At 38.0% G+C, this 22,690-nt stretch overlaps 1 protein-coding gene across 9 annotated transcripts in view; it reads right to left on the bottom strand.

The window, feature by feature from the left end:
* Positions 1-22,690, bottom strand: part of SPTAN1 (spectrin alpha, non-erythrocytic 1) — a 97,617-nt gene that overhangs the window by 40,666 nt on the left and 34,261 nt on the right. For 4 of the 9 annotated variants that reach the window (XM_077146491.1, XM_077146518.1, XM_077146507.1 and 1 more), the window contains exons 10-29: positions 21,320-21,421; positions 16,776-16,913; positions 14,992-15,102; positions 13,743-13,820; positions 13,448-13,603; positions 12,344-12,548; positions 11,602-11,783; positions 11,026-11,269; positions 10,715-10,837; positions 9,957-10,174; positions 9,561-9,653; positions 9,097-9,231; positions 7,777-7,925; positions 6,586-6,645; positions 5,296-5,494; positions 3,203-3,307; positions 2,686-2,709; positions 1,798-1,833; positions 1,321-1,368; positions 346-437 (exon numbers count right to left, since the gene is read on the bottom strand). In XM_077146491.1, coding sequence (XP_077002606.1) covers positions 346-437; positions 1,321-1,368; positions 1,798-1,833; positions 2,686-2,709; positions 3,203-3,307; positions 5,296-5,494; positions 6,586-6,645; positions 7,777-7,925; positions 9,097-9,231; positions 9,561-9,653; positions 9,957-10,174; positions 10,715-10,837; positions 11,026-11,269; positions 11,602-11,783; positions 12,344-12,548; positions 13,448-13,603; positions 13,743-13,820; positions 14,992-15,102; positions 16,776-16,913; positions 21,320-21,421 — 2,498 coding nt within the window. The remainder of the gene's footprint in view (positions 1-345; positions 438-1,320; positions 1,369-1,797; positions 1,834-2,685; positions 2,710-3,202; positions 3,308-5,295; positions 5,495-6,585; positions 6,646-7,776; positions 7,926-9,096; positions 9,232-9,560; positions 9,654-9,956; positions 10,175-10,714; positions 10,838-11,025; positions 11,270-11,601; positions 11,784-12,343; positions 12,549-13,447; positions 13,604-13,742; positions 13,821-14,991; positions 15,103-16,775; positions 16,914-21,319; positions 21,422-22,690) is intronic. The other 5 variants (XM_077146513.1, XM_077146546.1, XM_077146526.1 and 2 more) reach the window with 2 other exon arrangements.

Below are 22,690 nucleotides of genomic sequence, written 5' to 3'. Positions count from 1 at the left end.
GAGCAACTAGAAGAAAAAAAGAAAAATCATGGAAGTGTAACCCATACCAAACTTTAAATTTGTTCTGTAACTACTTGCTGAAACATACTTGGTAATTTATTAAGCTTTTCTGTATATATGTTATATTTCACAATAAAAAAATGTTGAAAGAAAAGATAGAAAACAACTTCAGACACTCAGCTATATTTTTTAAGAACCAACTCTGTGTTAGATGTAGTCCTAGATGCTAGAGCACAAATATGAACAAGATCTAGACATCACTCAGCGATCTCAATCAGCAAATTTGGAGACTGACTGGTGTAAAAACAACAGCCACCTATTACTCCCCCACCCTGGACACCTCACCTATGGAATCTCTGCACTTCATGGGCACTCCCCAAGAGCTGGCTCCGCTCCTCGGCCAGCTGCTGCAGAGACCGCCAACGCTCATTTAGCTCCTGCAGGAGGACAGCAAAGTGTTAGCTCTGCAGCAACCCCTCTTCTGTTATGCCCACACCAGTCTAGGGGAAAAGGGCCAAAGGACTAGTTGCTTAATATGAATGGAAATGTTTAGGACACATATAACTTCCTGTTTTCAACCTTCCTAGTAAAATAAATTATACACTACAGCAAAAATTCAAAGTTAGAACCAAGACAAAGTTAGCTGTGGTTTCGTCACACCACAAACACCTGTCAAAGAATTGCCTTTGAAGTAGGACATGCAGCTGACTTGTCCTCACTCTCAACCCCTAGCTTGGTGCCAGGAATGTAGCAATTGCTTCATAAACAATTCAGTGGATAAATCCCAAAGAGTCTACAGCCTCCAAACATTTAACATAGCTACTCGTAGGCCTAAACAAAAGCTGGATTGCTACAAGACCTTGTACTAGAAGAGACAAATTATATTGAGTTCCGGAAAAAGAAATGCAAAACCTCTCCTGTGAGGAGGTAAGGAAGGCATTCTCTTCTTTCTTGAGAGTATGTTCTTTATAGATCCCAGCCCTACTGGAAACCAAAGGGAAGGCAACTTTACTGTTAAGGATGAATATTTTTCAAACCAGGAAATTGCCAATGATAATAAAAGATCCCAAATAAATAATGGAGACTATTTCCCCAAGCTTAGAAGATGCCAATACCTATAAAGGCTTGCATTCATAGCTTAGAACCAACCAAACCTCGTGGTTGCCACAAAAAGTGTTGATATTTGCCTGGGACACTCTTGCACCCAGGAAGAGTTAGCAGTGCTATAGCCCACATAACGAAATAGGACAAGAGCTTCACTATAGTCAGGGGAAGGAGAGTGAAGAAAACCAGGAGGCAAGGAAGGCATCAGTTTCTTACCTTGATGGAATTAAAGGTGGCCACGGTGTGAACCATCATGCGAGCAGACTATGTAGGGGCAAAGAAAGCAGAAAAGCAAAACTAATCAAATGTTAGCCAATAAAAATACAGAAATCTGAGATGCAAGTGCCACTAATTAGGTCCCAACTGTCAGCCAAAATAACCTTTTTGTTTTTCTAGAAAAATACTATTAACAAGTCTATGTCCTAACAAAATTATAATTAACTTGAAAATTTTCAGCATTCTGAGCAGAGGCATTAATAAAAGAATTGACCACTAGAAAGTCATGAAAACACTCAAAGTGCACAGTTAGACCCAGATCAATGACTAACTTTACCCAATGAATAGTGAAACGTAATGGCAAAAACCACGGTTTTAATAGCTGGGATGGACAGAAAAAATGCAAACACAGGACATAAAATATATTTATGCTCCTATAAAACCTTTGAAAACAGTAATATGCAAAGGAGTCCTTACCTTCCATGGAGAGGCTGTCTTAGAATCACTTTCATCCTATTCAAAGGAGGAATAGTTTAGGCTACCATGCAACTGACCACAAAACAATGTAACAGCCTCAACCTTTCCTTTTAATAATCCTATTATTTTCCAAGGGAGTGTTCATAGATAAATTATCCAGAACAGCATTGTCCCTCCATAATTTAGAGTTTATAATTAGCTGGTAGCAAATTGCTAGGCTAGATGAAAGACGTAAGCAAACAAAAAACTATTTTTTCTATCACAATAGAAGAATTGGAGAGAATGAGGAAATTTATTAATAAAATGACCAACTTTTTTTTATGTCATATTCACAGGATTCTCTCAAAAGGGTAATTAAAAAAAAAAACAAATGTTAGATGGAGGAAAAGTCTTAGAAAAATGAAGAAATAAGGTGGAGGTAAACGGTAAAAATTGGGTAGACTGAAATATTATAGGTCAATGTGAGGGAGGAGTAAAGGAGATGGGATGCGTGAGGTCTTTTTTTTCTTTTTATTTCTTTTTCTGGAGTGATACAAATGTCCTAAAAATGGTCATGGTGAAGAATACACAACTACGTGATGATATTGTGAGCCACTGATTATATAATACGGTTGGACTGTACATGTGCAGTTATGTCCTAACAAAAATATTTAAAAAAAAAAAAAAAAAAAGTAAAGAAAAATGTAGAAATAAAGACCTTTTTGGTCGTTTGGAAAATGGCAAATGGAAACTAATTTCTGGTATTTCTTTTCCACAGGCTTTTATACTTTGACAAAAGGCATTTCTGAGGTCCAGGGACAGAAATCCATAAGAGGCTTTGACTCTATATTCTTCCCAAGATCTAATCCTTCTTATTTTCAAGTTCCACATGGAATAGTTAGGACTTACCCTGGGCATCACTCCATACACCTCCTACAAGGAGAGAGGGATACCAGTTTCATGATTAGAGGAAATACACACCTCAGGAATACTCATTACTCCCAAATCTGGAGATATGAGAGTTATACAAAAGCGTATAGAAATATTGATCCAGTTGGCTAGAACAAGTTTTTTAAGATCTACTGTCCACTAGAGAGGCCACATATTTACATGCAAACCCTTTTATTTATTTAAGGAACTCATGAGTTTATTATTAGTTAATGACTATAGAAATATTAAACAACTTTCACAATATTCAATGGGATTAAGGAGAAGATAGGAGTTATTTCCTACCCCTGTAGGAGGGTAAAGGATATTGGCTCAAGGAAGCTAAACAAAATGGTTCAGGTCTACTAAGGGACCTGAACTACATCCTAGCTACAATTCTATACTATGAAACTCTGCTTATTGGCGTATGAAGGGCACAGGAAGGAACAAGTTGCTTCCTTATGGCAACAAAGCTTTGAGCCAATACTGACATACCCACCTGTTGTTGTACTGCCTGCACTTCCTCTGCCATTAGACCTTCAGACTCCAGGTCTTCAGATACCTTGTTAATGTCCTTCAGTCGCGACTCATTGGCCTTCAGATCCTTTAAAGCAAAAGCCATAATCATCACTAAAACCCATAAGAGCAAGTCAAAAGAGAAGGAACACTGGTAGAATGCTCACCTTCCACGTGGGAGACCTGGGTTCGATTCCCAGACCATGCACCACCATCCCACCCCACCCATGCCTCCAAAAAAAAGGGAAGGAACACAACCGATATTCATAAACTATAGCATGAACGTATCATTTTCAATTTCTGCTCAATAGGCATTCTTTCAATTGGTTTTTCTATTCCTAAACCAGTGACCTAAATCAGGAAATAGTGATTGCTACTATCAAGGAAGAAAATAATAGAATACCATTTCAAATTTTACTTAACTGTGACCATCACTCTAGTCAAGCAGAGGTCTTTTATTTTTTTGTGAAACATAACATACATACCAAAAAAGCAATAAATTTCAAAGCACATCACAACTGGTTATAGAACAGATTTCAGAGCTTGGTACAGGTTACAATTTCACAATTTTAGGTTTTTACTTCTAGCTGCTCTAAGGTACTGGAGATTATAAGAAATATCAATATAATGATTCAGTAGCTATACTCATTTGTTAAACCCTACCATCTCTGTTTAACTTCACCATCACTTTTGATCTTTATCTCACTCTTTAGGGGTATTTGGGCTATGCCTATTTTAACTTTTTCATGTTGGAAGGGCTGTTGATAATATGGAATAGGGGGATGAACTTGTTGATGTTATGGAGAGGCTGGTTTCTCTGCATTTCAGAACTTATTTGGTCCACGAAACTTACAACCTGGAGGTTATAAGTTTCTGGAAAGTTACCCTGGTGCATGGAGCCTTTATAGCATCTTATATAACATCCTGGGTGTTCTTTAGGACTGGCAGGAATGGTTTTGGTTGGGGTTTGGCAAGTTATGGTGGGTAGTAATGTCTAACTGAAGTTTGCATAAGAGTGGCCTCCAGAGTAGCCTCTTGACTCTTTGAACTCTCTCAGCCACTGACATCTTATTTGTTACACTTCTTTTCCTATTACCTATAGGATCTAAAAGGCAAATGAATAAAAGGTAAGGATAAATCAATAGTTTTGGATTATAATGTATAAATACACAAAATCTGTGACAAGAACTATATAAAGGTAGGGGGGTGAAGGAGTAAAGGACCATAGTTTTGTATGAAGTTAAGTTGGTATCAAAGCAAACAAGATCGTTATAGATTGAGGATGTTAAATTTAAACTCATGGCAATCACAAAGAAAATATCAGAGAATGTGTAAACTCATAAAACAGAAGCAGAGTACAGGTTACCAGGGTTGAGAGGTAGGGGCAACGGGAATTAACGCAAAATGAGTATAGGGTTTCTGTTTGTAGTGGAGGGAAGTTCTAGTAATTGATGGTAGTGACAGTACAACAATATTGTGAATGCACTTAATACGCTGAATGGTATGCTAGGGATGGGCTGGGATGGAGAGATTTATGCTGTACATTTGTTTCCAAAATTAAAAAAAAAGAGAGAGATAATGATAATTAAATGCAATACACGATACTGAATGGGATCTAAGAATGGAGGAGTAAAGGCTCAAAAGGACATGTGGGCTCATAAAAGAAATCAGAATATAAAACGTAAGCTTTATATCAATGTTAAATTTATTGAACATGACAAATGCACTTAAGGTGATTACATACATGAATATCTTTGTTCGTAAGAAATGTACGTGGAAGTGTGTATTCAAAGAACATGATGCTGCAATCAGCACTCAAATATTCAGAAAATAGACAAAGTGGGACAGACAGCAGAAATGGGAAAATGTTAAAAAGTGGCGGATCTGGAAATGTAGGGGTATGTTGGAGTTCTTTTGATTGGATTTGTATTATTTTTGCATGTACCATAAGTTTGAAATTATTTCAAAATAAAGTTTTCAAAACAATAGCTACAGAAATGGTGGAATATAATCTATATAATTTTCATTCTAGTTATTATCTGTGATATTTTTCAGCATACTTGAGACTTCCCCTACCTTTTGGAAGTCATCAAACTTCTTCTGTAGCACCTCAACCTGCTCCAAGTCTGCACCGACCTCCTCACTCATCAAAGCCGCTTCCTTCTCATTGATCCACTGCTGTAGTTCATTTGCTTCACGGAACAACATAAACTTCTTGCAACTCTTCTCTAACATGCCTTTACGCTTCTCACCCAGTTCCAGCAGAGAATGATATCTGATTTAATTCAAGAAGGTGACAAGAAGGGGCAAGGAAGGCAGTTAGCTTCCTATAGATATAATGGCAAACCACCAGGTGCCTCCAGGATGTGGATCCAAGGCTATGAGTTTGTCTCGTGACAAAGTAAATGAAGATGGAGAACTGAAGTACCCACACCACAGCTCCAGGACAAGCATATGCTGTACTGTTCACAACTGAGTGGTTACAACAACCAGGTACACTTAGCCCCAGATAAATTTTGCACTTATTACAACCACAAATGACTGAAACCAAGCATTAGCACAGTAACACCGGGTTCATGCAACTATAGCTGAGAGATGACTTGAATTTGCTGGGCATAAGGTATACAGAGGTTTTTTTCTTCTCCTCTCATATAATTCTCTGAAGAGCTCCAGGCTGACAGGGGAAGTTGAAGGTACACTGAGCTTTCCAGTAGCTTCAGGATGTATCTGGATCAGCAGGAATTTTCTGAAATAATGCTTACCTCTCAGAAATTTTGGGCAACTTCAGAAGGAAAATCAGGTAGAGTACAGAATACCCATACCATTTTGTTATCCAGAAGATACGTTAAGAAGAATCAAAGTACATTCCAAACCTTTGTAAACTAAACTATAAAAAGCTGCATCACTTTATCACTACTATCTTTGGAGATATAAAAATGATAAGCTCAATAAAACTAAGTTAAAAGTTTAAAAAAAAATCTAGAATCATCAAATCTAAATCTCCTGTATTGAAATAAAAAAGCAATGATTTACCAAGATCAGAGCTCTTTAAGAGAGGTCTTTAATTTCCTTTCTACCAAGAAAGACTATAATCAGCTTTCAGGTTTGCTGCTGATAGTGGCTGGGCTATCATGAAGAACCAAAAGGAGGGGGAGCACATGGAAGCAACCAATGAGATAAGCGGTCATCAACTACACAGCTTCACCAAAACTCTTCCCTTGTGAGCGAAAGTTGCAGCACAGAAACAGTTCCTCCCACCACCTCATCTTTTCTGGATGAACAACTGCCTTCAAGAGAAGTGCAAAAGGAGAATGGACAAGTATAGCAATGGACAAGAGTGCTCAGCAAAGCTTTCAGCCTACTCACAGTTCTTCCACCTGTTTCATACGCAGAGATACACTGCCGGCCTCCTTAGTTATGCGTGTCCTGCATAGAGGGGGCACAGCAAAAGCATGCACAAATTAGTGGGATTAATCCACAGGAATGAATAGTGGCAGCTCCAGTTAGTGCCATGATGGTGGATGCTTTAAGTAGGGAAAATTAAGGAGTCATTCGAAAGCTATTAGTAGGGAAAATTAAGGAGTCATTCGAAAGCTATTAGAAGCATGGCACGAATGAAATCACAGTTAAGAAATAGTAGGAAACTAAATTAGAGGGTTGTTTCACTTTTATTTTCCTGAGAAGTCTGTCATGCCTAAGGCAATAGATTTTCCTGAACTGTAAACACCAGTAATTTCACAAAGCAAGGTCAGAGAATAAAACTACCTCTAAAAGAAATTTTTGCTGAGAGCTAACAAGCAACTTTGGCTATATATATTTTTTGCTCTCACATTATGACTCAGGTCATTGGTAAGAATACAAACCAACACCTCTCATTCTTGTCTCAACAAGCAAGAGAAGGAGACTGTGAGTATGCAAGTAACTCTGATTCCTTTTTCAAGGATCGTCAGAGTCAGAAATGTTAAATCAGTTTCAGTTCTAGAGGGAATGTGAATTCCTTGAATTTCTCAAGTATCCAAAGCCAGTGACTTCATCAATAGAGTAAGATATGCCATAAAAGAGAGACATGGGTTAAGTGGTGGTTTAGCTATAGGAAAGAAGACAGAGCCATTTCATTAAAATAAATTCCATTCTCAGAACAGAAAGCCATGGTACGAGAGATAAGCTCTGTAGCAGCCTGAAAAAAGGGGTAGAGCTGTAGGGATATGGAACTTCTAAAATCCCAATTTCAAAAAGTATCTCAAACCAAAGGATGAGGTTAAGATTGCAATGATTACAAAAAATGCTGTTTAGGAAAAGAAACCCATGAACTCAGGGGAATAAAAAAAAAAGGAAAATAAGATATCGGGGATTTTAGGTTAAAACAGAGAATTTTGCAGGTTAAAAATGATTTGGGGAAAAGCAGGAAGAATAAGCCTTTGAATTTAGTTGGGAACCAGAAGAAATATTCACTCCAGAAGCCTCAGGACACTCTGCTTAAAGACTGTGCCCACGTGCATTGCAGATTAAGCCCCTTGTGCTGACTGGACTTTTGTGATCAGACTATACCGCCCTTACTGATTATCAATTTGCTCCTGCCGCAGCGCAATGCTGCCTTGCTCCTCCAGAAGATTCTCCCGGGATGCTGACTGGGCGGGGTCCAATTTCTTCACATATGCAGCTGGCACAAAACCCTGACGATCATTCACTTCGACTTTCCACCAGTCCTAAAGAACAAAGGGTATGTGTGAGAGTAAGCTGAAAGAAAAATACTTCCCATAGGAAGGGAGAATTCAAAGATGTGTGTGTCTGCACACATGCATACACAAAAGAGAGCTGTAATCATTTTAGGAGGATTCTGCTACAGTTTCAAAGTCACTCTTGCCCAAGGACTGAAATTGTGGTCCCATCTTTTCATGACCTGCCAAGCATATAAATAATTGACACCCAAACATGAAAGGCATCCTTCTCTTTACTTAGAGACTCAAAAACTATGCTGTCTGATACTGAAGCCACTATCCAAATGCGGCTATTTAAAATAAATTAAAATTAAATAAAAAATTCAGTTCCTCAGTTGGACTAGCCACATTTCAAGTGTTAAATAACCACACATGGGGAGAAGCTACTGTATGGGCAGCACAGACATATATAAAATTTCTGTCACCACAGAATTGTCTATTGGACAATGCCACTCTTGAATAAACTGAAGTCAGACCAGCCAGGTTGGTTTAGGTTAGTAAATCAGCAGAAAGATGTAAGTCATGTTTTCTCAATGTCTCATGACCAGGGTAAACTGAAAGTGTGGGAATAAGGAGGTTCTTAACAATAGCTGAGAACATTTCTCTAGCCTTAACCAAGATGGGAGATAGCCTCCTTTGGATCAGTCAGATAATTGGTGGAGTATCATACACCTCATTTCCAGGCCACTATCAGAACAAAATGTGTCAAGGAAAAAAGGCTGATGAACCAAGTGGCATTTGACTTGGAGAAGACAAAGCTGTAGGGTGTTGTCACAGCTGTCTTCAAAACTCTCCTGGGCTGAGATGCAGATGCATAGTCTAGGACTAAGAACCAATAGGTGCAAGTTACAGAGAAGAAGACTGACTCAAATGAGAAAGAATCCACCTGAAGGTGTTCGATCACGAAAAAAAAGCAACCACTGAGAGTGAGTCTCTATACTATTTACAAGTATTCAAGAAGACAAATTTAATAACTTCTTGTTTATATGCAATAAAGAATAAAACTATACTAAATGAGAGATTCAACAAGGAAATTCTTTTTATCACTTCAAATTCTAAATCAGCCACATTTGGGGAGGCATAACCACCCAAGGACACCCAACTGAGCACACTTGGTGGTGGTGAAAGAACAAACATACAACCACTTTCTATGCCTTGCCTTATTGGTGCTGTTGAGTAAGGTAAGAATATCTCCTTTCTTCATGGTGACCTCTCGAGGACTCTTCTCCTGATAGTCATAGAGAGCTAAGACCAGCTCCTTTCCTGTCTCATCGTCCATGGGGGCTACTTGTTGCTAAAAATCCAGGGCAACATTGTTAAAGTATGTCTATGACATATCATCTAAGTATACAACAGATCCCAACTTCAATGGCTATATCAAATTTACTAAATATGCATTTATGAGTTCTTGCCTGAAACAACCAGTAAAACTATTCAAGAACTTTAACTGTCTGATATCGTTAAAAAAAAAAGACAAAAAAACACCTCACGCGAGTTAACAGTAATAGTCACAAAAAATGTTATCTATGACCATAACACCTGCTGCTGTCAGTATCCCGAGTTCCTGAACTTTTCCTGCCCCTTCAAATAACCCATAGCTGCTGAAAATAAAGCCAAGTTTACCCGGCATGATTGAGCTTGCTCTCGTAAAGCCTGAATGCTGCTGCCATAGGCGCTGAGATCCGACATCAAAGCTTCATGTTTCTTTAGTAGTGCCTGAAACCAAAATCATACATGGACACCTTGCACAAGGAGTCTGAGCCTCCTGTCCTGGCTCCCACCAACATGCCATCCTCCCTCTGAAATCTTTAATTACAGGATTATTTGATCACCTCTCATACTGCACTTTTTCCCCCCTTAAAAAAAAAAAAAACCAATCACAGTGATGAATATACAACTATGTGATCAACTATGAAGCCATACGTTCTATACTTTATCACTTCTCCCTAACTTGCTTCCTAATCCAAGCCTTGATCAGTCTCCCTGGAAAGCACAATGCTTCTCTAGCTCAGGGATTACCTCAGCAGAGTCCTCATCCTTCCCGTAGTCAGTGCTTCCTACAATGGGCTCCTTCTCTCGCATCCAGGACTCAGCTTCGTTGGCATCGGCAAAGTACTGCTGGGCCTGCAGCGAGTCTTCCAGGTCCTGCCGACGCTGGGAAGCTTTGGATTTCAGCGACTCCCACTTCTGGTTCAGTTCATTAAGCTTGGCCTTCACATCTTCTGCAGCAAAATGGCCTGGAAGATGGGCAGAGGGAAGGGAAGACAATGTAATGCATATTGACACATTATAGGAAGATAAAAAGAGGTCTTCTTTCCGTGCGTTCATGGAACTTAATTACATTTTGTTAAGCGAGGCCCTGTTCTAATTCCAAGTTTTATGAAAGGTTTGAGTTCCAACACTTTAAGAGACTGTCTCATTTTGTTTCCTCAAACTGTGACCTCAGTACAGAATCTAAGAAGCAGATAATCCAAATGTGGCATTACTAATGTTATCAGTGAATGAGCCTTATGTGCATCAGGCATTGTACCACGCACTTCACCTACTTGATCTCATTCAATCCTCAACTACACTAGGTATTATTACCCTGTTCTATAGATAAGCTGCTGAGGTTTAGTGAGATTAAGGTCTAGTCAAGGTCACACTGTTAGGAAAGAATGGGTATGTATTCAACCTCACAGCCTGGTCTCACTCAAGGCCATACATTTAATCAAATAGGAGATAGAAAAAACAAAAGCAAAACCACTTCTGCTGATGATAATCTCCACAATACTCACCTTCTTCCACCATAGCATTTCCCTTCTGTGTAACTGCTTTGATGCGGGGTTCATGACCAGCAATTTCTGCTTGCAGGGCCTGGTGTTTCTTTAGCAGGTTCTGGACTCCAATCAAATCCTTGCCTAAAAGCAGAAAGCACTCCCTAGTTATCCAAGCCATGAAAGAAATGTCAGCATTAACATCACTTAGCTACCATGATTCCAGTTTAATAACGTTAACTTTCCCTTGCTCATTCTGAGATGTGTCGCTTTAATACTACAAGGATATAGTCCTTCCCAAATAAATTCTTACGTGTTGGAGGCACACTGACCTCTGTTTGTGGATGCAGCAATGGGCTCTTTCTCACGAATCCATGTCTCCTCATCTTCAACATCACGGAAGAGCTGCTGCAAACGCAGAGAATCAGCCAGTTTCTGCTTCCGGGCAACCATAGGATCCTTGAGAGCCTCATAGCGGGCCACAAGGGCTTCTTGTTTCTTCTTGATGTTTTCAGCATCAAAATGGCCAGCATCTTGGAATTGGCGGGCCTGAATGGTGATGCCATCGATTCGATCCTGGGAATGGGAAAGAATAGAAACTTGAAAGCTCTGACTATATACAGTTCTAGGGTGATATTTCTAGGTGTGGTTTTTATCAGATAAGAAGAAAAATTAATATGGTCCTCCTCCCACCACTGAGAGTATTCTTTTTGATATCTTTCCCACATCTTGGCTCCCAGAAAGCTCTGTGGAAAGAGAGTTAATTTGCAGAAGCATACAGAATATGTAAGATTATCTAAAAAAATCAATTCATTTCATCCCTCCACAAACTAGTTTGATCTTGAAATTGCTTGCCATTCTTCACTACTATTGCTTTTACATTCAACAGCCCCCAATTCACACTCTACCTGGTGAGCAGCCACATCTGCCTCCAGCAAAGCATGCTTCTTTTGTAGGTTTTGGACATTGGTAAGATCTTTGCCATAATCATCCGAGGCCAAGTGTCCTTCCACTTCATACAGCCACAATTCAATATCCTCCACATTGCGATTAAACTGCTGCTGCTGGTTGGCTTCACGAAGCTTTATTCCTATTCAAAGAAGCAAGTTTAAGTTTCTTTTTGTTAACATGACAAAGTGTTTATGAACACTGCTCATAAACAATGATATCTTGCTCATAAACAATGAAAGACTATGGATTAGAATTTTAGTTACTGCTTAGTTTCTGTCTCACAGGTAATGAAAATATGAATTCCAATCACCTCTCTACCTTCTAGAGGCAGAATTAGAAGTTGTCTGAAAAGTATTCGAACCTCTGTGAGATAGACACCTGAGAATTATCAAATGCCCTTGGCTTACAGCTGAACCTTGATATTCTGTGATGAGGCCCAATTTAATCCAGGTAGACTGGCCAATTCATTCACTTCTTAGTCAGGCCTCCCCCACCAATCAGCACACTCAACCATATTTACTAAGTCAACTAAGTATCAGAGCCTAAATCAAGTAACTCCTACACAAGAAATTAGCCCTAATGCCCAAGTGGTAATTCACTTCACTGGGTGGACAATGTCCCCTAAAACACCGAACTAAAAAAGAAGACTGAGTTCCTAGAATATTCCAGTTATAATCTAATGAAAACATTTCTTCTTACCTTTCAGTTCAGTGGCCTCTAGCAGCTTCTTCCACAAATTGATGACCTCATTCATACGAGCTGCTACTTCATCCTTGGCATAGTGGTTGACATCGATTAGCTTTTGCCCAGCTTTCTCCAGAGCATCAATGCGACTCTGGTTTGCTGAGAGCTCAGCCTCAAAAGCCTGATGCTTCTGCACTTTTCCTTGTAGGTTGGATGGGTCCTGCCAATAAAAGAAAGATGGGCGTTCTACCTTAAACTTGAACATGTCAAGTTACCTTCATATCTATCTTTATGGGGGAGATGTATAAAACAGTCAATTTATATTAAATAGCGTGGGTTTTTGAATCCTTGTGCTGGTTTGAAAGGAAGTATGCCCCCTAAGAAAAGCCATGTTTTGATATAAATCCCATTTCATAAAAGTAGAATAATCCCTATTCAATACTGTATATTTGAAACTGTAATGAGATCATTTCCCTGGTTGATGTGATTTAGTTAAGAATGGTTGTTAAACTGGATTAGGGGATGACATATCTCTACCCATTTGAGTGGGTCTTGATTAGTTTCTGAAGTGCTATAAAAGAGGAAACATTTTGGAGAATGGGAGATTTAGAGAGAGCAGAGAATGCTGCAGCACCACGTAGCAGAGAGTTTCACCAGCCAGCGACCTTCGGAGATGAAAAAGGAAAATGCCTCCTGGGGAGCTTCATGAAACCAGAAGCCAGGAGAGAAAGCTAGCAGATGACGCCGTATTCGCCATGTGCCCTTCCAGCTGAGAAGCCCCGACTGTGTTCACCATGTGCCTTCTCACTTGAGAAACCCTGAACTTCATCGGCCTTCTTGAACCAACGTATCTTTCCCTGGATGCCTTTAATTGGACATTTCTTTAGACTTGTTTTAATTGGGACATTTTCTCAGCCTTAGAACTGTAAACTAGCAACTCATTAAATTCCCCTTTTAAAAAGCCATTCTGTTTCTGGTATATTGCATTCTAACAGCTAGCAAACCAGAACAATCCTCTTTTTTTTTTTAGCTACAATTTATTTGTGAGAACTTTGGAGAACTACCCTGTGTTTAGCTTTATTAACCAAGAACTACATGACAATGCTAACAGTACAATACCTTATAAGCTTCATCTGTGGCAGTTTTCATCTTCTCATTGACCCAACTCTTGAGCTCATCAGAATCACGGAAAAACTGCTGCAAGTGGAAAGAATCAGCCAGCTGGGCCCGGCGATACATGGCTCTCTCATGAAGGGCGTTGCGGCGGCTCAACAGCTGAAAGGCAAGGATCCATGTCAATCTCTTGTTCTTACTCCCAAGATTTTGTAATTTCCAGCTGAAGAGACAACTTTGATATCTGTCTTAGAAGGGATATACACATACAGAAAGAAGTATAAAGAGCCTACAGACTTACAGCATCTCGGCGAGTAGCCACATCTTCCATTGCATAGTGGTTGTTCTGAATTAGCTTAGTTGCAAACTCATCTAATGCCTAGGAAGGAAGATAAAAGAATTCTTCACTAATAAGCATACTATTGTGTAGCTTAGCTACCAGAAAAAAGTAACTGCTGTACAGGTCACATAACACTTTTAATCCTAACATGGAACAAGGTTTCATTCTAAAGTTTTGTATGACATTTTCCCTTAACTTTTTTTTTTTTTTTAACACTTTGTGATTTAAAACATTAGTCTTAAGTTCAGTTCATTTTGATTCCTGGTTTTAACACCAATATTAACAAGGACACTTCAAAAAGAGACAGAGTTCCAAGAGAGATATTTTTTGGCAGGACTAACTAAATTAGGATGCTTATTTTTTCAACCTCAAGCACGATGCTCAGGTTTTTCTTGAGATTTAATAACTTTCCATCTTTTCTGATGTCAATCTTTTTTTTTATCTTAGTAATACACACACAACCTAGAATTTCTCCCTTAAAACAACACTCAGATATGTAATTCAGTGGTTGTAATTACAGTCACAATGTTATGCTGTCACCACCATCCTCCAAACCCAACAGAAATTCTTTTAACAACTCCCTGGTAACCTCTAATTGAGTTTCTGAGTCTAAGAATATGCTTATTCTAATTATCTCAAATCAGTGAGATTATATATTTGTCCTTGTGTCTCACTTATTCAACATGATGCCTTTGACACTCATCCATGTATCAGATGATGTTCCCTTTCACAGTGGTATAATATTCCACTGTACGTATATACCACATTTTGCTTATCTGGTAAGTTTTGATGGACGCTTGCTTTCCCTTAGCTTTAGAATTTTTGCTTGAGGTTATTAGCCAGATATAACAATATTATGCTAGCTCCACTGTAGACTGGAGACCTTAGCCACAACACGATTTCTTTATAGGAGATCAGATGCAAGTTGATGGCCTCCCAAATCCTACTTCAAAGATATGTTCTGACTTGGAAGATCACCTCCTACAGTAATTCCTAACTACTTTTAGTGAAAACTGTACCTCAATTTGGAGGTTTACAGCAAGTAAAAATTTCATTCTATAAAGTTATGTGTATTTCCAACAAGATGGTATATCATCACCATGAGGTTTTAAGCACTCACAAATCTGCCCAGAATCTTTCGAGAAAAGAAGAGACTTCTGGCTTATTCTAAGGATCATTTGAAGGCACTGAGAACAATAAGGACCCTTACAGTAATCTTTTCTTCCTGGGCACTAAGGGATTTTTCAAAGTCCTCATGCTTCTTCAGAAGTGCTTCCACACTATCCAAGGAATCTCCCAGGTCTTCATTCAATAAGAATGCCTTGCAAAAGAAAGCAAAGTGTTCAGAATAATGTCCTATCTTCTCAACTGGAAAACAAAGGATAATTTTGCCAAATACAGAAAGGAGGGAAAAGAGTCTATAGCTATTAAATTTCTAAGATCTCCTCTGGAAGGCCTAAAAGTCCTTTTGGATCCACTTAAAACCAGTTCAACAATACCAGGAAATCTTTATTCCATATTCCACTGAAACATTTTTCAAATAATTTCGTTGCTTCAATATATTAAAAACATCTATAATATTATAGATTATGCATAATGCTAAATTCTAAGAAAAAATGATCTTCTTTAATAAAAAATAATTTTACACCATCACACCTATCAAAAAACTGGGGCCTCTCTCAACCAAAAGGGGGAAGAGTGAAATGAGACAAAGTGTCAATGGCTAAGAGATTCCAAACAGTCGAGAGGTTATCCTGGAGGTTATTCTTACGCATTAAGCAGCTATCACCTTGTTGTTCAAGATGTAGTGGAGAGGCTGGAGGGAATTGCCTGAAAATGTAGGGCTGTGTTCCAGTAGCCATATTTCTTGATGATGATTGAACAATGATACAGCTTTCACAATGAGACTCTGTGAATGTGAAAACCTTATGTCTGATGCTCCTTTTAGCTACTACATCAACAGAAGAGTAGAACATACGGAATAAAAATAAATAATAGGGGGAACAAATGTTAAAATAAATTCAGTTTGAAATAATGGTAAATGAAAGCGAGGGGTAAGGGGTATGGTACGTATAGTTTTTTTTCTCTATTATCATTTTATTTCTTTTTCCATTGTCTTTTTATTTCTTTTTCTAAATTGATGCAAATGTACTAAGAAATGATGAATATGCAACTATGTGATGATATTAAGAATTACTGATTGTTTATGTAGAATGGAATGATATTTAAATGTTTTGTTAATTTTTTTTAATTAATAAAAAAAAGTTTAAAAAAATATGTAGTGGAGAGGCTGGAGGGAACTGCCTGAAAATGTAGAGCTGTGTTCCAGTAGCCATGTTTCTTGAGGATGACTGTATAATGACATAGCTTTCACAATGTTACTGTGTGATTGTGAAAACTTTGTGTCTGATGCTCCTTTTATCTACCTTGTCATAAACATATGGAATAAAAATATTCCATATTATTTTTATATCGAGTAGAACATATGGAATAAAAATAAATAATAGGGGGAACAAATGTTAAAACTAAATTCAGTTTGAAATAGTGGTAAATGAAAGTGAGGGGTAAAGGGTATGGTACGTATAGTTTTTTTGTCTATTATCATTTTATTTCTTTTTCTGTTGTCTTTTTATTTCTTTTTCTAAATCGATGCAAATGTACTAAGAAATGATGAATATGCAACTATGTGATGATATTAAGAATTACTGATTATATATGTAGAATGGAATGATTTCTAAATGTTTTGTTAATTTTTTTTAATTAATAAAAAAAGTTTAAAAAAAAAAACTGGGGCCTCTTCTTAGGAACTTGCAAATGCAGCAGGAAGAAATGCTGGTATAGCTAACTGAAAGCTTGCTCAGCATCGTCTCTTCATTTGATTCAGAACTGACATGGCATTGATTTCCTAAACAGAAAAAGCAAACTATCTGAAAGAGAAACAAAACAAACACTTCTCTTTCACCTCTGTGGCAAAGAGTTTTGCTCACAAATTACCTCTTGTTTGCTCATCCAATTGTCCACCTGCTCAGTGTCTCGGTAGAAGAGCTGCAGGTCCATGCATTGCTCGTACTGCTGTCTGCGCAGTTCCCACAGTTCCAGCAGGGCAGCTCTTTCTTCAGAAAGGATGGTCAGCTAGAAGAGACAGGAAACATCAGATTCACTACTGGATGTAATATCACTCCTAATGCCCTCTAGTCAGACAGAAGGCTGCCACAGAACTTCTAATCCTAACACTAAACTTTGAAGCCTTTTTACTGATTTGCAAAACGGGAAGAATAACATAAATACTAACTTGCATGTTTATGTTGAATATAAAAAAGATGGCCTCTTCTAACTAATATAGAATTTATCACAAAGGATTCTAGGTAAAAATGCTAAGTAAACCCCTAGAAAGGAGAAAAAGTGTATCCATCTAGAAAAGAGGCAGTGTAAATGGAGTAGAGACTCTCACCTGAGGAATGCCAATTGAGTGTATGCTCCACAAAATATGTTAAAAAGAAAAAAACCCACCAACGCCCTAGACACAAGTTTTAGGCTTTAGGCTCCAAAGTTATTTTCAGTATGTCTATGAAATGCCTTCTCTTGGTATGTATCATATATTTAAAAAGATATTATTCCTCTAATGCTCCCCAGGCAACTTTATATTCAGAGACAGGCCCACATAAACGCTTATGTATATAAATTCATAAAAATTTGTTGGCTCTTGGCTTAACTACTAATGTAGGACTCAGGTCCCTGCAAAGTCCCCTTTAAGTAGGAAACGTGTCACATGTTTGACAAATATATTGTATTGGTTTGAAGGTGTTATGTACCCTAGAAAAGCCTATGTTCTTTTAATCCAATACTGTCAGGGAAAGATCTACTCTTGGTGGGACCTTTTGATTAGGTGTTTCCATGGAGATGTGTCCCTGCCTGCCCATTCAAGGTGGGTCTTAATCTGCTTGCTGGAGTCCTTTAAGAGAGACATTTTGGTGAGACCCCAGAGCCAAGAGGAGCAAAGAGAGAAAGAAAATGCCCACAGAGACATTTTGGAGAGGATCAGCAGATGTCACCGTGTGCCTTCCCATGTGACAGAGGAACCGCTCTTTATTGGTGCCTTAATTTGTATATTTTCATGGCCTTAGAATTGTAGTTTTTAATTTAATAACTCTCCCCTGTAAAAGCCAATCCATTTCTGGTAGGTTGCATTCTGGCAGCTTTAGCAAAGCAAAAAAAAAAGTCTCTTTCCTATCAGACACAAATCACCATACCATACCACAAATGTTTCTCTTTAACTCTCTGAAGAAAGAAGTTGCTCCTCAACTGTGAGATGGAATCTTTTTTTTTTTTTGCTGTTAACATAAATTTTATTGAGATTAACATACATAGAAAAAAGTACACAAATCATAAATGTACAGCCCAGAAATATATTAAAGTGAATTCTCCTAAGTAACCTACACCCAAGTCAGGAAACATTACCAGGATCACAGAAGTATCCTTCTGATTTTGATTTTCCAGCTCCAGGCTCATTTCTGAGCTCCAGACTTATGTATCCAACTCCCTATTGGCATAATCTCTTCCTACCAATTTTAAAGAAAGTTGGAGCAGACAGATATTGTGCTGGTGTGAAAGGATTATGTACCCTGAAGAGCCATGCTTTAATTCTGATCCATCTTATGGAGGCAGCTGCTTCTTTTAAGGCCTATTCTAGCACTATAGGTTGGAAACTTGATTAGATTATGTCCACGGAGATGTGGCACATCCAATTGTGGGTATTAACCTTTGATTAGAGGGAGATGTGACTCTACTCATTTCAGATGGGTGTTGATTAGTTTACTGGAATCCTATAAAACAGGAAGCATTTTGTAGAAAGCATCAGAGCCACCAAAGCCACAAGAGACCACACAGCCAGAGACCTTTGGAGATGAAGAAGGAAAACACCCCTGAAGGAGATTCATGAAACAAGAAGCCTGGAGAGAACGCTAACAGAAGTTGCCATGTTTGCCATGTGCCTTTCCAGTTGAGAGAGAAACCCTGAATGCGATCGGCCTTATTGAACCAAGGTTATCTTTCCCTGGATGTTTTAGATTGGACATTTCTATAGTCTTGCTTTAATTGGGACACTTTCACAGCCTTAGAACTGTAAACTCGAAACTTAATAAATTCCCCTTTTAAAAGCCATTCTGTTTGGTATATCACATTCCGGCAGTTAGCAAAGTAGAACTGATTTAAACATTTTCAGACAAAAAAATCACTGAGAGAATTTGTGACCAAGAGACCAGCTCTGCAAGAAATACTAAAGGGAACACTAGAGACAGATACGAAGACAGAAGAGAGAGGTGTGGAGAAGAGTGTAGAAAGGAAGACTATGAGTAAAGGTAAAAAGAAGGAAAATTAGATATGACATATAAAATCCAGAAGGCAAAATAGTAGAAGAAAGTACTACCCATGCAGTAATAACACTGAATTTTAATGGATTAAACTCTCCAGTCAAAAGACATAGTCTGGCAGAATGGATTAAAAAACAGGACCCATCTATATGCTGTCTCTACTCAAAGGACACGAAGCCAAGGACACAAATGGACATTTACACACCAATGTTTACAGCAGCATTATTAACAATTACCAAGAGATGGAAACAGCCAAAATGTCCATCAACAGACAGTTGGCTAAACAAACTGTGACATTTACATAAGATGGAATATTATGCAGCTGTAAGACAGGATAAAGTTATGAAGTATGTAACAACATAGATGGACCTTAAGGACATTATGCTGAGTGTGATTAGCCAGAAACAAAAGGACAAATACTGTATGGTCTCACTGATATGAACGGACATTAGTGAATAAACTTGGAATATTTCCTTGGTAACAGAGACCATCAGGAGATAGAAATAGGGTGAGATGTTGGGTAATTGGAGCTGAAGGGATACAGTTTGTGCAACAGGACTGAATATAAAAACTCAGAAATGGACAGCACAATATTACCTAACTGTAATACAATTATGTTAAAACACTGAATGAAGCTGCATATGAGAATGAGAGGGAGGAGGGATGAGGCATAAATGAAATCACAAAGAAAGAGAGACGATAAAGATTGAGACGGTGTAATCTAGGAATGCCCAGAGTGTATAATGATAGTGACTAAATGTACAAATTAAAGAAATGTTTTTGCATGAGGAAGAACAAAAGAATTTCCCTACTGCAGTGTGCTGAAAACAGATGGTACTTAATATTTTAAAATTTCAACTAATGTGTGAGATTAAAGCAAAAGATGTTTATTTGGTACAAATCTATACTTTGACTAGTGCATCTCCTAATATAACTTACGTAGATAGTTGATTGAACACCTTAAGTACATGGAACTTTGTATAGGACATGAGATTTTGTTGGTTGGTCCAGGTGATGCCCTGATGAATCCCAGAGTGATTTGATCAGTGAGTGGAAAAGTATTTGCAAAGTCCCCTTTGGGGAATGGTGAGAACAGGGGAAACTCAACTTCCCCTAGTTGAATTTTTGATATTCTCACAAGCAGTGTCGACAACTAAAGCTATAGGCTGAGCCCCCAGTCTTGGGGTTTGTTCATATGAAACTTAACCCCAGAAAGGATAGGTCATGCCTACTTAAAATTAAGCCTAAGAGTCACCTCCAAGAGAACCTCTTTTGTTGCTCAGATGTGGCCTCTCTCTCCAGCCAACACAGCAAGCAGACTCACCACCCTCCCCCTGTCTACGTGGGACATGACTACCAGGGGTGTGGATCTTCCTGGGAGCGTGGGACAGAAATCCCAGAATGAGCTGAGATTCAGCATCAAGGGATTGAGAAAAACTCTAGAATGAGCTGAGACCCAGCATCAAGGGACTGAGAAAACCTTCTCGACCAAAACGTGGAAAAGTGAAATGAGACAAAGTGTCAATGGCTGAGAGATTCCAAACAGGGTCGAGAGGTTGTCCTGAAGGTTATTCTTATGCATTAAGTAGATATCACCCTGTTATCCAAGATGTAATGGAGAGGCTGGTGGGAACTGCCTGAAAATGTAGAGCTGTGTTCCAGTAGCCATGTTTCTTGATGATGATTATATACTGATACAGCTTTCACAATGTGACTGTGTGATTGTGAAAACCTTGTATTTGATGCTCCTTTTATCTACTTTGTCAACAGATGAGAGGAACATATGGAATAAAAATAAATAATAGGGGGAACCAAAAAAAAAAAAAAGCCATTCTGTTGTTTCTGTTTGGTATATCACATTCTAGCAGCTAGCAAAGTAGAACTGATTTCTTTTTTTTTTCTTATTATAAAGTTGCTGTTTTTTAAAATATATTTTTGCTGAGAAATCTTCATACACATATAGTCCATACACGGTGTACAATCATTAGCTCATGTATCACCAGTATGATCATTTTTAGAACATTTGCATTACTGTGAAATGGAATTTGAATCTAAGTTTTTCTCATACATCACAGCGATATGCAATGTCTGGATATTTAAGGATGGAAACTATGAGAGACTAAAAAGAAAAAAAAGTCTCTCCTCTGAAAACTCCTTTTCTCCTCTTACCTTCTCCTTCACTTCATCTGAGGCATAGTGACCAGCAGCAAGCAGGGCCTGTCCAGATTCATCTGCAGATTTAAAGCTATCTTCATGAGCATCAATTTCACCCTATGTACAAAAAAGGCACAATTATGTTCAACATCTTGTAAAAGAACAATTACATGTCACATTTCACATAGTCATTAGTAGTCAGAACATCACATCTAGAAGAATTAGAACAAGAAATTAGGCCAGGTTTCCTAATAATCAGTCTAATTCATCAAACATGAGTATATCATTTATTCATATGTCCTTTTCCTATTGATTTTTCATACCTCTGAGTTTCCATACATTCCCACAGGACCGAACTCTCACCTCTGTTCCACTCGTCTATTTCTTTTCCTTGCACCAAATGGTCTTCTTTGCTAAGACTTTATATTACTAGTATGGAAAGTTCCTCTCAAAACCCAACCTTGTTCTTCAAAATTGTCCTAGCTATGGTTTTCTTCCAAACGAATTTTTGAATCAGCTTGTCTCATTCTAAAAATAAACAGAAAACCCTCTGGCGCTCTGACTGGAATTGCACTGAATTTACTTACTTTGGGGAGAGTTATACCTTTAAAAAAAAGATTGTTCCAGAGGGTATGTGGGACCTGTACGTTCTGCATAATTTTTCTGTAAACCTACAACTGCTCTAAAAAAGCAAAAGAATAAAGATCAATCCATCATGAAATAGATAAGTAACCTCATTTAGTTTTTCTTGAATGTCTTTTAAAAAACTATGTAATGAAGCTGAATGTGAGAAGGATAGAGGGAGGAGGCCTGGGGGCACAAATGAAATCAGAAGGAAAGACAGATGATAAAGACTGAGATGGTATAGTCTAGGAATGCCTAGAGTGTATAATGATAGTTACTAAATGTACAAATTTTAAAATGTTCTGCATGAGGAAGAACAAAGGAATGTCAATAATGCAGGCTGCTGAAAATAGATGGTAATGAATATTTTAAAACTTTAACTTACGCGTGAGACTAAAGCAAATAATGTTTATTTGGTACAAAATTTATATCTTTTTTTATTAATTAAAAAAAATTAACACAACATTTAGAAATCATTCCATTCTACATATGCAATCAGTAATTCTTAATATCATCACATAGATGTATGATCATCACTTCTTAGTACATTTGCATCGATTTAGAAAAAGAAATAGCAAGACAACAGAAGAAGAAATAAAATGATAATATAGAGAAAAAAATAAAAATAAAAAATACAAAAAATATATTAAAAAAACAAAAAAACTATAGCTCAGATGCAGCTTCATTCAGTGTTTTAACATAATTACATTACAATTAGGTAGTATTGTGCTGTTCATTTTTGAGTTTTTGTATCCAGTCCTG

This window comes from Tamandua tetradactyla, chromosome 2, assembly GCF_023851605.1.
Source record: "Tamandua tetradactyla isolate mTamTet1 chromosome 2, mTamTet1.pri, whole genome shotgun sequence".
Taxonomy (NCBI): Eukaryota; Metazoa; Chordata; class Mammalia; order Pilosa; family Myrmecophagidae; genus Tamandua; species Tamandua tetradactyla.
This window is presented reverse-complemented; position numbering and strand designations above follow the sequence as displayed.